At 37.2% G+C, this 15,947-nt stretch overlaps 1 protein-coding gene across 1 annotated transcript in view; it reads left to right on the forward strand.

The window, feature by feature from the left end:
• The window catches only part of socs5a (suppressor of cytokine signaling 5a), a 68,767-nt gene extending 53,025 nt beyond the window's left edge, over window positions 1-15,742 (forward strand). The window contains exon 2 of the mRNA XM_072265006.1: window positions 8,895-15,742. Within this exon, the coding sequence (XP_072121107.1) occupies window positions 8,910-10,523 (1,614 nt within the window). The 5' untranslated portion in view covers window positions 8,895-8,909 and the 3' untranslated portion in view covers window positions 10,524-15,742. The remainder of the gene's footprint in view (window positions 1-8,894) is intronic.
• Window positions 15,743-15,947: the final 205 nt, after the last annotated feature.

Here is a 15,947-nt window from a genome sequence, read left to right on the forward strand (position 1 = left end):
GTAGTATACTTGGATTTTCAGAAGGAATTTAATAAATATTTGGTTTTTGCACAAGATGAGCATGCATGGTGCTGAGTATAAAACAGTGATATGGCTAGGGGATTGACTAATTAACAGAAAATTGTGCAGGGATAACTGAGTCACTTTCAGATTAGCTAATAGGGTGCCACAGGGCTAGTGTTGGAGCCTCAACAATTTCAATCTATGGTAATGATTTGAAGGGATCAAATGTACACCAGCCCTATTTGCTGATTAAACTATTCTTGGTGCATTTGCAGTTTTGCAGGGTCTGCAGAGGCATAAAATCAGCTAACTACGTGGTTAAGAAGTTAACACATTGATCATTATATGGGAAAATGAGGTCATCCACTTTGGACGAATGAATGAGAAAGCGGTGGTGTGATACAGCAAATTGTTGTGGGACCAAGAAATGTGGGGACTGTAGTAAACATATTTGGCAGGCAGATACAAAAAGTACTTTGGAAAGTAAGTAATGCAATTTGTATAGAGTAGGGAAGATTTGAATCTGCTTGGCAGAGTACTGATGACACATTATGTACTTTGGAGGTGGGTAAATTAGATTCTCTATGATGTTCCTCAGATAAAAGGCCACACTTTTTGCTGCATTCCTTTCCCAAGTTGTCTCTTAGACCATTTACTACTTCTATAACATTTGATCAATTCCACACCTATTCTAAGTATTGCTGCAGTTCTCTGTGGTCATGTCATCTTCAATTATTCTAACATTTTGTGCTAGTGCCTCATTCTGCACTTTAAACTTGAATGCTGCCTCCTTATTTGTGCAGTTCTTTTATCTGTCCCAGTGTTATAGTGAAATACATTCCCAAAATCAGTCTTACTCTTGTTTTCAAGTTCCTTCTTGGTCTTTCTCCACTATATCTGAAATCCTTTTCAAAATTTGGGATGTTGGCAGTTTAATTCCAGCTGCTGGATTATTTCCAATTGTAATCTCTCCTTTATTGCAAGCGCACTGAAGAACCCTGAAGGTACTGTTTAAATTTTCCAATATATTTAGTTTCTCTGATACAGTTACAATGATGTATGTAATCCGGCTTTTCAACTCAGGATGTTTGAGCATTTACCCTGGAATCTGCTAAGTCTGGTTGAACAGGAGGCCATATGTATCGTAGACATCATTTGTGATTCTCCATGAGCTGTTGGCCAAGGCAAATACATGTAGATTCAATATTTGCCTTTTTTCTATTTATCCATTTAATAGGGTCTTCTAACAGACTCCTGGATAGGTACATGGAGCTTAGAAAAATAGAGGGCTTTGGGTAACCCTAGGTAATTTCTAAGGTAAGTACATGTTCGCCACAGCATTGTGGGCAGAAGGGCCTGTATTGTGCTGTAAACTTTCTGTTTCTATGTTCTAATACAATCTTAAATATATGGGAATGATAAGCAAGTGGTTATTGTCATATGTGTAATAACTAGAAACTAGGTGGTGCAGCACCATAGAGGTACATGTAATGTTGGCTCTACTCCAGTGGATCGTATGAGATTTAACCACACTTCATTCTCAACTGTAAATACTTGTGCTGGATGTCAACAAATCCCAATCTCATTGATACTCCATGCAATAGTGGAGCTGTTAACTTTTTTTTAAAAAAAAAATGTGTAAGATCAGTCTGTTAGCTTTTTGGATTGGCCTACAAGTGGTTTTAGGTTTGTTTGGGGATTTCTGGGGGGTAATGGAAAGGGAAACAAATTAGCTTCTCAGTGGATTTCCCCCACTTTTCCCCTCACCCACAGATGCTGCTTGACCCTATGACATCTGCCAACAGGTTGTTTGTTATATTAGTAGAATGCCACCTTGCTTCTGGGAACTTTGGATGTGAATGCTGTTGAAGAGCACAGATGGGAGCAGAACCAGACTATTCAAAACCATAGAAGGCACTATAGTTTTGACAGCTTTGATATCTGACACACTTTGTTAGCTTTATTTTTTTGAGTCATGTGCATACTGCATGGAAATGTCGCACTTGGCTCACCATGTCCACACCGATACATGAATGCCTATCTATATTAATCCCATCCTCTCACACTTGATCCGTAGGCTTCCAATTGCTAGCAGTTTACTTGCTTGCCTTGGGTACCACAAATGCAGTTAGTGACGCTACTTCTGCCACTCGCTTCCACAGTGCATTCCAGATGCTTGCCATTTACTGGATGAAAAGGCTCCTGTAGCATGCAATAACTTTTGTATTTGAAAAGCTAGATCCTTGTCCCTCCCCATTTGCATTAGCCTACAGGAATATCATTCCAATCAGAAAGGATGCATTTTGTCCTCTTTTGGCTATTTTCCATTTGATTGTCCTAGTTGGCTTCCTGTCTGAATTTGCTTGCCATTGGTTGGTAATGTGAAATTGCTGGAAAGCTTTACAAAATTTGTGTTTCTCATTGCCATGCATTAATATCTCTTTTATTTTGTGAAAGTCACTGAAAGAAGATCTAACTTCTCTGAATGGGTGATAGTCCTTTAAGCTTTTATAATATGTTTCTGTGGAGGAAAAAAAAAGCTTGGTGTTATTCAGCTGCATAGGTTGACACTTCAGATGCAAAATGGAGCCAGCTTTGAGGTGAAAGAGACAAACTTGACTTGGATTTGTACATTTTACAGCAGTAGAATACTCAACTGTGATGCTTGTTTAGTGGTGTTTGCACTGTGCGTCAGTGCATCTCAAATCACATACTGCATCTTGAATGTGTCATTTAGCAGCATTTGATTGTAGCCTTTAGCTTTCTTTTACTGTGATTGAAGGCTAAGTTTCAGGCAGACTGAAGTCTTTTTATTGAGTTGATCTTCCAGCAGCAGTTGTATCCCTGGGTAAATTCCGGTGTATAAGCTGAGAATTTGGCCCTAAATTTTGGACCTAAAATTAGGGAGTCGGCTTATACAGAAGGTGCCAACTTTGGAAAAACGAATGCATGGAAGATAGGTCGTATTTATTGGCTGCTTTTGAGTCAAATTCGTTCCACTGTCGACGCATGAATTCTTTGAATGGTTTGTTTAAACTCACCCCTAGTGGCTGGAGCATGGACATCAAACCACCGGGGATGGCTGCAATGTCCGTATTTTCAGCTTTCGATGCTGCTTTTGTCTCACCTGACAAGTGCGCTTTGAACACGTCCCAGACAAGTAACGACTTTTCCTTCTAGAAGCCTTCGGGACGTCGACTCCACACCTCTTTAACCTACTTCAAGCAACTCGCTTCGTCCACCCAGCAGTGTTTTTGGACGTAAACAACAACACCCCGTGGGAATTTTCTGAGTAATCTTTGTTTTTTGTCCCAACACAAGATCACGTCTATTCATAAATCGGGTGCACCAATTTCACGTAGCTTTGAAATTTTGGCTGACCTCACGGTGTTTTTCGGCCCATTTCAACGCTTGAACTCGAATCATTTCTCTGGTAACAATGTATCCAGGCGATCGCTGGTGATTCACCCACTAAAACGTTTTCTTCCAGTTCTCGCCACTGGCATGTTTTCCCGCGGTTTGCACATTTTGTCTTTGGCATTTCCCTCAGCATGTCCTCTGCCTTTCTCCACTCTCTCACTTGTTTCTCGTTTACACTGAACTTCTTGGCAGCTGCAGAATTATTCATTCCTTTAGCAAAATCAACGAGCTTCAGCTTGAAGCCAGTATCATATCGCATTCATTTTAATCTTTTGTACATGGTGGTCGCAAACTCAATACTGAGTACACATACTGATCCTGCCACCTCATGTTAAGTTATAACGAGATTACGATGGGTGCTAAATGGTTTCACGGGAGTTACATTCCAAAGGATTCTTTACCATTGGAGATCTAATCCAAAATTTCCCTCCCTGATTTATTTAGAATTCACTTATAACGCTCTACTATGTGTCGGCCTGTTTTCTTAGCAGGTACTGGTTCTCAAAATTTCCAGGTTCTGGATCTGGCAAAGCTGGGTACCAGCATGTGAGATCTTGTGATCTTTTCTGGTTAAATCAAAAACCTCTACAAAAGGGGTTGGTTTTTACAAAGGTAACATGGAAAAAGTCACTTTTTTTAAAACCTTGAAAATGGGGGGTCGGCGAATACTCTGGGTCAGCTTATACTCCGGAATATAGGATAAGAGTCTTTGTGTTACAGCTACACCGCGCAAACCTCTACGAGGACCATCGACAAGCTTCCAGACCTTTACAAATGTGTTGTCCATGAAAAGATGGGTATTTGTCTTATTTGCATCATGACTATCACAAGAGCAGCATGGGGCTGGAGGAAGACTCCACCATTACAGGAAAGAAGTTACAGGAAGTGTCCCTCTCATAGCGAGCCAAGCAGAGTCTCTGTGCTTGTCTGTGAGTTCTGATAATGTAACACTCTGCCAGACTTAGACATGAATAAACTGCTTGAGAAACCCTATCCCATAGGCTCCACCATGTCCCTCTCCCGCAAGGCCTGCAAGATGTTCTGGGCTGACCATTGCCTGATCAATTGGTTAAAGATTTTTTTTGGGGCAGAAGCTCTTTTACATAGCACAGGTAGTGAGTCAGGGCCCTACCAAAAAAAAATTTGTGGAATCCATACTTTGCGACATGGAGAAAGGTAGAGCTACTCAGAGCCATTGCCCCTAGTGACACTTGGTGCTTGTGTACTTCAGTTCTATACACATCAGTGTAGCCATATGTACAGATGACAATCAGGATGAGGATGAAGTTCATTATATTCCCCCCCCCCCCCCCCCCATCCTTTCTCTGGAGAGTATATGTTGTGACCTGACAGACATGATCCATTCTTATGGCCATATGAAATGGAAGATGGCTTAAGTGATGACATGACACAGAAGTGGGGTGTTGGCCGGATCTGCCCCATATGGTGGTCAGGTTGTCCCCTATCATTAAGAAGTGCTGTACCTGTGTTCCAAATTTGTTTTCCCTGATTGTGTTCCGGTCAATGTTTGACAAATGTTGTATTCCCTCTGAAGTTGAGACCTTGGGTTGGGTCTGGTGTAACCATGTCTCAAAGGGTGCATTATTTAAGGAGAAAAGTAATGTTGATATATTGAAAGAATGTATTGAAATGATTGCATTGAATAAAGAGAAGGATGTGTATAGATTATATTCATATAATTGTATATTTTGAAACTGGCAATAGTATTTTCTGCTTGCTGTCTGCATTTTTCTGATCCTCCATTTCAATTTGTGTGCTGCATCTCTTTTGTACTCAATAATTGTAGTAATGAATCCTTGCTTTAGTTTCATATACTTAATTGACCTGCACTAATGATGTGGTTAAATAATAATGTAACCTGCATGCATAAGTCTTTTGTGATGGAGTTGGCTATCATGTTCTTTGCTTGTCCTATTATGCATTTCATCGGTCTTCCAGTAAGTGGAATTGAGCATTAAGTTCACATCAGTGTAAAATTAAATAGTTGGCTTGCCTTGCAGAAAATTGATCAAGTTTCATTCCACGTTTTGTCTTTGGCTGTCTTAGTTCTTCATGTAATTTATAGAACTATGCAACATTGACCCAAATAGCAGCTTCATTTCATTGTGTATGGGTTTCTGCTTTGAAACTGTCTACATTTTATTTTACAGCTCAGGCTGTGTTATTCTCAGTCTTTCTATCTGTTTTTTTAAGCTGGTACAGAAATTGGGACTTTCTTAATCCTTTTTTTGTCTTGTAATTGGTCTGAACTATTGTATATCAAGCTTGCAGCACTTTCCTACCCCCATTCCTAACTCATCCAATCCTGTATCAGACTATGAAAAGCTTACCAGGAAAAGTGTATAAAAAAGGGACTTATTTCCTAATTCTTTTCTATCGTATAATTAACTTGTAATACCATACATCAAGCTTGCAGCACCATTTCCTAACCCCAAAAGGTTGAAAGCTTTAGGTCAAAGTAAACTTGTTATCAAAGTACATATGGCACCTTGAGATTCATTTTCTGCTGAGTTTTACAGGAAAATAAATGCAATAGAATTTATGAACTATAAATAATAGTGACAAGTAGCTAATGTGCAAAGACAAATCGTGCAAGTAATAAAAAGAAACTTAAATAATACTGAGAACATGATTTGCTGAGTCCTTGAAATTTAGTCTTTAGGTTGTGGAGTCATTTCAGTGTTGAGCTGAGTGAGGTTATCCACGCTGGTTCAAGAGCTTGATGGTTGTAGGGCAATAACTATTCTGAATCTGCTGGTACCTAAGGCGCCTATACCTCCTGTCCAATGGCAGTAGCAAGGAGAGAGCATGTCCTGGATGATGGGGAGTCTTTGGATGCTGCTTTCTTGTGGCAGTACCCCTTGTAAATGTGCTCATTGTTAGACCCTGTTCTTCCAAGGAAAAGTACACACCTCCAGCTGATGTCCTCTGGAGAGTTGAGCATGTGGTAGATGTGGGTCAGAGCATTTGAGATGGATTTGGTGTAAGGAATTATAACATTTGATGAGAGAATTGGGTGGGTTGGGAACTGGCTATGTTTTGGGTAAAGGTTGGTAGTGGGGCCCTTGTATTTTGTCTCATTGTAGGTTGCTAGGACAATCCTGAGAGATTGGAAAAATATTGCAGGGGTATCTCATGGCAGGAAATGCGATCCAAGTTTTGTCTGAAATTCTCCAGAAAGTTACATAGGGAACAACTTCATTGCTTGTGCCCCATACATCTGTCACATCTGGTTTGCATCAGGACAGCAGGAAGTGCCACATCAAATTTCATGATTGGCATAAAATGACTATGAAATGTAATGTGGGAAAAGATGGTTTGTTAGAAAGAATAATTCTTTTAAATGTTGAACTAATGAATCTGCATGAATAAAGAGGTCTGGGGACATGCAGTTAACAAGCAGGAATTCACTGGGTATAGGCTAGAAGTTGGTCTGAATGCAGCTTGACAAGTTCTTGGACCATTCTTGGAGTACTATGTGATTTTAGTCACAGACTTAAAAGGCTGTATTTGGCAGCTGTAGCACAGAGTAATTTAATTCTGGGATCAGAATTGGGTTTATTATCATTGGTGTGTGTAATGAAATTTGTAAACTCAGCAGCATACATGCAATACATGTTAATGTGGGGAAAAATAAATAAGTTGATTACAGCAAGTATATATGTAAAATAGATTAAAAATAGTGCAAAACAGAAAGAATGTATTAAAAAAAGTGAGGTAGTGTTCATGGGTTCAGTGTCCATTTAGAAATCGGATGGCAGAGGGGAAGAAGCTGTTCCTGCATCACTAAGTGTGTGCCTTCAGGCTTCTGTACTTCCCGCCTGCCGGTAACAATGAGAAGAAGACAAGTTCTGGGTGATTGGTGTCCTGAATAATGGATGCAGTCTTTCTGAGGCACTTTTTCTTAAAGATTTCTTTGATACCATGGAGGTTAGAATCCAAGACAGAACTGATATTGCATAGGTGCAAATTTATAATAACTATGATACCAATTTAGAGAGGTCCCCCAAATGAAATATTGAAGGTTGAAAGGGTTTGAAATACTGAAAGGTTGTTGCCTTAGCTTTTTTCCACTTTCGTTCTTGTATATTTCTGAAGGCTGGAGACATTCAGCAAAAGTTTGAGGGATATTTTTGGATGAAAAGATGGTCAAAAGATGTAGAGTGTGGATACTTGAGGTGCATGGTAAACCACGAGCTTAAGTGATTATATGGCCTATTCTATTTATTTATTTTGTGGCTTAATATTCAGGCCAACTATTTTTTTTTAAATGAATTGAGTTTAATTGAAATAAGATTTTTTTTTTTTTCCTTTACTCCCCAGGAGTTTTCATAGCTGTGCACACCGTTGGTTCTTTTGATTATCAATTTTAATGAGACCTCAATAAGATAGATGAACAGTAATTTGCAGTCGTAATTTAGTTCAGAACACCCATTGACTTTCTAAAGAACACTAGCCTTTCCACTAGTCTTGACCAGATTCCAAATGCCATTCTATCATTTGAGTTATTTCTCCAAGAGTGAAAGATCAAGAAATTGGAAATATGAAATACCAACCAAATATACAAGGTTCCCACTTTATGCAAGGACTCTATTCCTGATAGCTGTAATCACATTTTTGTAAGTCAGAAATAAAAAAAGAAAATCCTCTCAAACGGTAAATGCATACTGAATGCAAAATATAGACCGGAGAAAGTCAATATAGGTGATAGAAATTGTTGCTGGCTATTGTACTATGACAAATGTTAGTCAGAGTGCAATCTGGGTAGAGCTGTAAGGAGAGCTGATCTGTTAATCAGGAAAATTATTGCCACCTAAACAAGTATACACTAACAGTAGATGGCTTTGGGTTTGTAACATCCAATCTTAGCTGAAGAATTTGGAGAAGGCATTGAGTTTCTCTCTGGGTGCTCTCTACAGTTTCCTGGTGAAGGGAATCTGGGAGAATTTGCATAAATTTGCATTTTTTGTAAATTGGCACTTCCGTAGCCTAGTGACCCCTGTGCTAGAAATACTTGGATCATGCAGCATGTGGAAAAGCAGAGTTAATATTTCAGGTTGAAGCCTCTTTGTCAGAACCTCCTAGAATCTTGGTCATTCAAGCTTTGTGAAAACTGGAAACAGATTATTCCCACTTTTTATGTGAATCTGCCATTTGTGGTCTCGTGCTCTTATGTAAATAACTAGTTCATTGGCTACTGAACAATGTGATACTGAACAAAAAATTTGGCTTAAACTGTATGTTTATGTTAGCATATAGGGAATTCCTTGGGGGCTTGCCATTTCCTTTGATCAGTGAAAGCAATGTAATGATAAAATTCAGATATAATTGCTAAATGCACTTGTTTTGATAGTCAAAATGTGCTCTAATTTCTGGTAAATTTAAGACGTGTTGGATTAAATATTTTATTTCTGCACTAATTTTAAATACTATTTCTTGTATCCTTTTAGATACGTACTTAACCTATGGATAAAGTTGGAAAGATGTGGAGCAGTTTGAAGTACCGATGTCAGAATTTTTTTGTTAATGACGGTGGAGGCCCAAATGAAAATGTTTTGAACTGTTCAAGTTGTTCTGTTGGTAAAAGCACAAATGCAAATGTCAATGAACTGCCTCAGCAGGAATTAGGAGATTCAATGAATGGAAATGGAGTTACAACATTAGTTACAGACACATGTGTGGCCATGGACAGAAGAAATGGAAACTGTGTATCTCACATCCCAGAGGTTGTTGAAGCAGATTTGGATAAAGAAAATGATAACTTGGCTGCTGAATCAGAATCTCATCTTGTTCGAAGAGACTCTTATTCTCGTCATGCTCCTTGGGGAGGGAAGAAGAAACACTCCTGCTCTACAAAAACCCAAATGTCATTTGAAACAGTTAAGCGCTTTAGTAGAACAAGATCTGGTTTACAAAGGCGGGAAAGACGATATGGTGTAAGTTCCATCCATGACATGGAGAGTTTGTCTAATCGTGGTATGACACGTCCATCTATACGCCAGCGTTTCCAGGAAACTGTAGGTCTCTGTTTTCCATTACGGACACATAATAAACAGCCAAAGAACTTGTTGTCAAGTAGGCGAAAAATTTTGCTGTCTGAACTGATGCTTGAAAAATGTCCTTTTCCCGCTGGGTCAGATCTAGCCCAAAAATGGCATCTTATTAAGCAACATACAGCTCCTGTGAGCTCACAGTCGACCTGTTGGCTTGAAACACTTGATCCTACTTTTTCTTCTACAGAAGATGAAGAAGATAGGCTTAGGGAAAGACGAAGGCTTAGTATTGAAGAAGGGGTTGATCCTCCTCCCAATGCCCTTATACACACTTTTGAAGCAACTGCACAAATTAATCAAACATACAAGCTGGGACCAAAGTTAGCACCTGGAATGAGTGAGCTTCCTGGTGACAGTCGTGGAGTGACAAATGGTGACTGGGACTTGGAAGAGGATTCAACTACTCTTTGTCTCCAAGCACGGAAACAGAAAACACGGCAGATGCCAGGAGAAAGTATTGGTCTTGCTGCTAGACCTGGGCCCTGGAAAGTTCACACACAAATTGATTACATTCATTGCCTGGTTCCAGATTTGCTTCAGATTACAAGTAACCCTTGTTATTGGGGGGTCATGGATCGTTACGAAGCTGAGGCCCTCCTTGATGGCAAGCCTGAAGGCACATTTCTACTCAGGGACTCAGCACAAGAGGACTACCTCTTCTCAGTGAGCTTCCGTCGTTATAACCGCTCCTTGCATGCCAGGATTGAGCAGTGGAATCACAATTTTAGTTTTGATGCCCATGACCCCTGTGTTTTCCACTCCTCCACGGTAACTGGCCTCCTGGAACATTATAAGGATCCTAGTTCATGCATGTTTTTTGAACCTTTGCTGACCGTTCCACTGACCAGGACTCTTCCCTTCAGCTTGCAGTACATCTGCCGTGCAGCCATTTGTTGTTGTACAACATATGATGGAATAGATGCACTTCCACTTCCCCCACCTCTACAAGAGTATCTGAAAGAGTACCACTATAAACAAAAAGTACGAGTGCGATGGTTAGAACGCGAACCATCAAAGGTTAAATAAGCATTCATCTTTTTTATATATCACTGATATTGCTGACACCTCTCCTCCCCCGGACATATGGGACATTATGAAAATTTTGTTCAGAATGAATAATTTAAGACTTGAATTAAGTCGCAATACGTGGTTACTCCATTTTGCAACTTCCTTTTAGTGTACTTTGGCACTTTGTGTCTGTACTTTAGTGGATACTGCAGGTCCATATACAGATAACATGCATGTATTTATTATGTTGACAGTTAGCAATTTTCTAGCTTTGCAGTTGTCTTTGAGGGGTGCGGTCATAAAATTAAGAGCAACTATGGAGCTCTGTGCAGAACTGATACAGAAATTATATATTTACTATAGAATCTTTGAAGTAGTGGTAACATTGAATTTTAAGGAACTGCCATTTGAGATTGAACATCTTTATGTATTTTGGCATTCAAACTGAATGAATTTGATCAGACTTTAAGGATTTTCATTTGCATATCTGAAATCTCTTGCTCAATTTTTTTTCCAATAATGGATTCTCTGGGCCGTTTTAAGATGGTGGTTATATGCCTGGTGGTTACGAAATGCAGCTCAAGTATATTATAACCAGTGTCTGATCCTTTTTGTACCATTTTGAAATCACTTTCAAGCATTTGTTTCTGGAATGCATGTGACCATTTCATGGCAGTCTCTTCCAATGAAATATTTGATGGCCATGACTAACAAAATATCATCCCTTGCATTTTCTGAGTGTGATTTTTTTGGTTGTGTAATACTGGATAGTACAGGAAACCCAATTGTGATTTTAATTAAAATCTGAGAATGCAATGGAAGATATCTTTAAATTATGTTTGGAAATATAGAGGATACAGGTGGTTTGCTTTTGCTGTCTAAGCAGAAAGCTGTATTTTTATTCTTCAGAATATAATCATTTTGGAAATTAAGGGTGAAAATGACATCAAGAACATTAAAGTAGATGGAAAGTTGATTTGAATACCTAGAAAAGTTGGAAGGTAAAAAACAAGCAATAGCACCTTTATTGCAGTTGGGTGCTATGCTAAATTAAATAATGGAAAAATGAGATTCATTGGGTGAAGATTCAATAGGAAAGCACTAACACAGGATAACTTGCTGCTGTGCAAGTTTCTCAAATATATGCTGTTAGTATAATATTGTAAGAGGCATTTTAAGATGGTGCCACTTATTTTCTAATACGTTGGTAACCATTAGATAATTTGGGACCCAAGACCAGCCAATATTGCATTGTGGTATTTTTAAAAGCATCTAATTAATATGGGATTTTTGTCATTTAACTTGGCATTGTATGATTAAAAACTAGAATGCTTCCTACCTATTTGGCCTTTGTTTTGATATTCGCATATTATCATTAATGGGTCAGTGTCACTTTCACTTTAAATAGTAACGCCAGCATCTGAAAGTTTCCTTTCAGTGTTCTATTTAAGTTAAACTTAAGACTTGTATGTGTTTGTTCCAGAATTCTTAATTTTTTGATGCAATACAAGTTTTTAAGTAGCTGCTATACTGATCAGAAGCTCAATAGTTGCTCTATAAAACTACAGTGTGATCCTCTCTTTTTTGCCAATGTGATCATAGGCAGCTACTGTAACCTTGGCTGTGCAGCTTACTCCTATCCAAATTTAGTTTATTTTGTTCTGCATTAAGATAACTAACAAGCCATGCTGCATACCTTCTCATGTGACAGAGTAGCTTTTAGCAAGTTAACTTTATGTTAGAGAAAATAATTAGATAGTTTGTGGAACTGGATTGTTTCTAATGTTCTTTGATTAACAATCTTAGTGCAACCAGGATTTTATTTTTTTTAATTGTTTCGAGCACTAAAGGCATTGGAAGGCTAAGCAATTTAATATGTACTGGAAGCCTTAAATTGTTTCCAGATCAAGTAAGTGAAGTTATCAAAACTAAGTATAAGCACTTGTTGTATTCCATATTTTAAAGATTAATCTCATTTTACACAAATTGCTTTTATAATGTTAATATTTTTCTATTGTATGCTGTGCAGGCATATCCTGGAAAACCCTTGACCACCCTAACATCCCCTTAGGGTTATTTGATTAATTTTAAGATGTATTGTTAACAGGTGCCGTGAAAGTTAAAACTGCAGCAACTGCTTTCACTTTTAAGGTATTCAGTAAACTTGTAAATACACATACTTCATATTTGTAAAAATCATTTTGGTATAAAGGTCTAATTCTTGTCACACATGAGTAGAATGTGTCAGTTTTAATGTCTTATTAAATGTTCAGATGTTGCACATTTAAACTGTAAACATTTGTATTAACTGCCTGGCAACCTTTCAATATTTCATCTCTTAATACCTGGTGTTGTTTTCATTTGAGATTTCAGAAAATTATCAGAATAATTAGCATGTCTGCAAGGGCAGGCATCTTTATTCTTTTCTGGCATTGTGTATTCTGAATTGTAGAAATGGTTCAACTGCATCAATTCTCTCCTGAATTTTCTGCAACTATTTGATGCAGGCTTCTAAATAACATTTGTTGCACCTCACTTACAAGTTACAGGCATTTTTTTTTTAAAAAGCAATAATATTTTGGAACAACTATGCCAATAAGACGACTTGTGTCATGAAGCTTGAATTACTACATAGTTTGTACCATTTTCCAGTTCAAAAAATTCTCAATTTCTGAATATTTTAATTTGTTTCATTAGGTACAAAGTGGGACTGTAAGAAAAGTTCAGAACGCATATCGAAGTTAACAATGTTTTTTCCCCATATTGGTTCAATGTATACAGAAAGGTATTATGATAAATCTGGCAGAATTTTATGTTCTGCAGGCTTTTTATTAATAATTGGCTCCCAATTATTAATAAAAATTGTGCAGAAGTAGGACAATGCTAACTAATGAAGAAAATTTTGCATTATTCACAGAAATGCAGATTGTCTTTCCTGGGAATTTCTTGTGCTATCAGCATTAGATTAATTGGGCATTGATCTCCCAGGCATTTGTGAAACGGTGCTGGTGCAAACAAGTTGCAAAATTTGAGAAAGCAGGCCAGAAAACAACGAACAACAAATACCTGGAACTCATTTGATTGAAAGGCAATGTACAATATTTATATTTCAGCTCTACTGGACTCTTGAACCATTTCCACCGATATCTGGTTCCTGAATTAATCAAATTCAAATTATGAATGATATGGATGTTTAAAAATACATATAAAAAATGACAATGGATCTTTCAAAAATCTTTTAGTATGCCCAAATTTATAGTTTAATACTCATCTTTGTGGATGTTGAACAAATTTTTAAAATTTGAACAATCATAATTTGAGATGAGCTCTAATTTTGCCTTTACGTACTGAGCTGAGTGTTCTCTGTAATGCATTAAAGTTCTTCCTTCTAGTCTACCTTCTTTGAGGTGCTTTCACTTTATATTCCTGTAATTCCAAGCTGTTTTGTCCAGGACAATGACTTGTCAAGGTTGCCATCCCAATGAATACAAAAGGTTTAACATTACATTGTACCTGTACAGTACATGGAAACTATACATCTACAACTACACACTAAATTAGATTAGCATCACCAATTCTCAATTTTTATTTTGTAACTCTTTTTAAATTTGTGATTTAAAACTGCATTCTATTAATTTAATATCTCTATGGCCTCTAGTTGATCTTTGAAACCAAACAAAATTGTTTCAGGTTAGGTACTGTTTATGTTAGACCATTTTAACCACTTTGTTTTGCTTGTCTAGATTTTCATAACTGTACTTCATGGATGCAGAAGCAAAATAATTCAAGTTGGTTTGACTAAGTAATATTGATTCAATTTGCATTTTTAAAAAAATTCCTTACTTAAAGATAAAATTGCATCCATGTTGTAGTGCAAAGAAATTCTCTTGATCTGACACTGAGCTAATTTCCTCATATTTTTCCTCTTGGGCTTGGAATGATGGCAAATATTTTGTTTATTGACGTTGTAAGCTTAGAATTTGGGCAGTCTTAGTTCATTTTCCATAACTGTTCCTAAACTAGTACACAATTTAATAGTAAGGGCGCCTTGTTAGGGAATTAGAATTCAATTCTAATTAATTTAAATCCCAACATGTATTATTATGTGAGCGGTGCTAGCAAGTTTCATATTCTTTAGTCACTGCTTCAATCATTTCAGACCATTAAAGTTGTCCTTTTATGCTGGTGAAAGATGCTATCACGGTTGCAACACCTGTCCTAATTATTTTGAACTATTATGTTGATTATTTTTTAAAATATTTTTCATGATGGATGCTGAGGAGAAAATGTTTTGTTACTCATTGTTTTTGTGCTGTGGACTAGTGACTTTAAAGCACTTTACAAGAGTTTTAAACCTATCAATATTGGATTCATTAATTATTCCTCAGTTTATTTTTTAAATGGGCAAACTTTTTTTTTAAAAAAAGGCTATAAATACTATGGAGCATTACATTCTTTTGATAGAAGGAACCAAAGCTTAGTGAAGATGTATTTTTTTTCAGCAAGATGGTGAAAAGGTCCATTTGGGTTGAGCAACAGTTGCTAAATTGTCTACCATGTAGTTTTGGCTTTTATCTGTACTGTTAGACTCTAATACCATTTTTTAAGAAAAACTTTCTAAAAGAAACAGTATAATCTTTGTGAGCACTATGAGCTATGGTGTGGAAAGCCATGTTTGATAGTGCACCTGATTGCTTCTAACTGTCATATATTGCATTTAGGTTCTTCAAATGTGCTGTCAAACAGTATTTTTGCAACTTAGCTGAAAGCTTTTTATTTGCTCAAGTTTTCAACCCCTCATAGATTTGTGCACTTTGAGATTTTTTTTAAAAATCTGTTTTTTTTTGTGGGGGATGTTTGTGAGTGCCTATTGGCATATTAAGTGCTTTGATGTAAGCTAAACGCTATAGGTATGTAAAGGTAATTATTGCTGTTTATAACCAAATGTTAGTGTTTATGAATTTAAAAACCAACTGACTACATTTTTTCTGAAAGATCCAGCTACATCGCCAATTTTGTAATATGCATTCTGTTATACTCTTAACAAGTAAATGCTTGTTTAGGGTATTGTTTACGTTGCATATAAAATCCTGTATTATCCATAGAATAATGCTCATTCTGACATGTACAATAGAATTTCAGTTTATTTTGCTATATATTGCATCTACCCTTCCACCCTTCAGGCTTTTTTTGGTGTTCTCTGGCTTCATTGTCTTAATATAGAATAAAGACTACGCACACACTAAGTGCCTTGTCCTTGTCTTTTTTTTTAACCCCCTAATGATAGTGAAATTTTGTAAACCATTTCTAATGTATGTTATGCATTGTTGCTTGAATCTTGAAAATCACTGGAACTTTTTTTGCTTGTTACCTGTTTTTTAAATGTAACATAAACATATCAATTTGCAAATACCAGTGAAAAGTTGGCTGATTACAAAAGAA

This window comes from Mobula birostris, chromosome 8, assembly GCF_030028105.1.
Source record: "Mobula birostris isolate sMobBir1 chromosome 8, sMobBir1.hap1, whole genome shotgun sequence".
NCBI classification, from domain to species: domain Eukaryota; kingdom Metazoa; phylum Chordata; class Chondrichthyes; order Myliobatiformes; family Myliobatidae; genus Mobula; species Mobula birostris.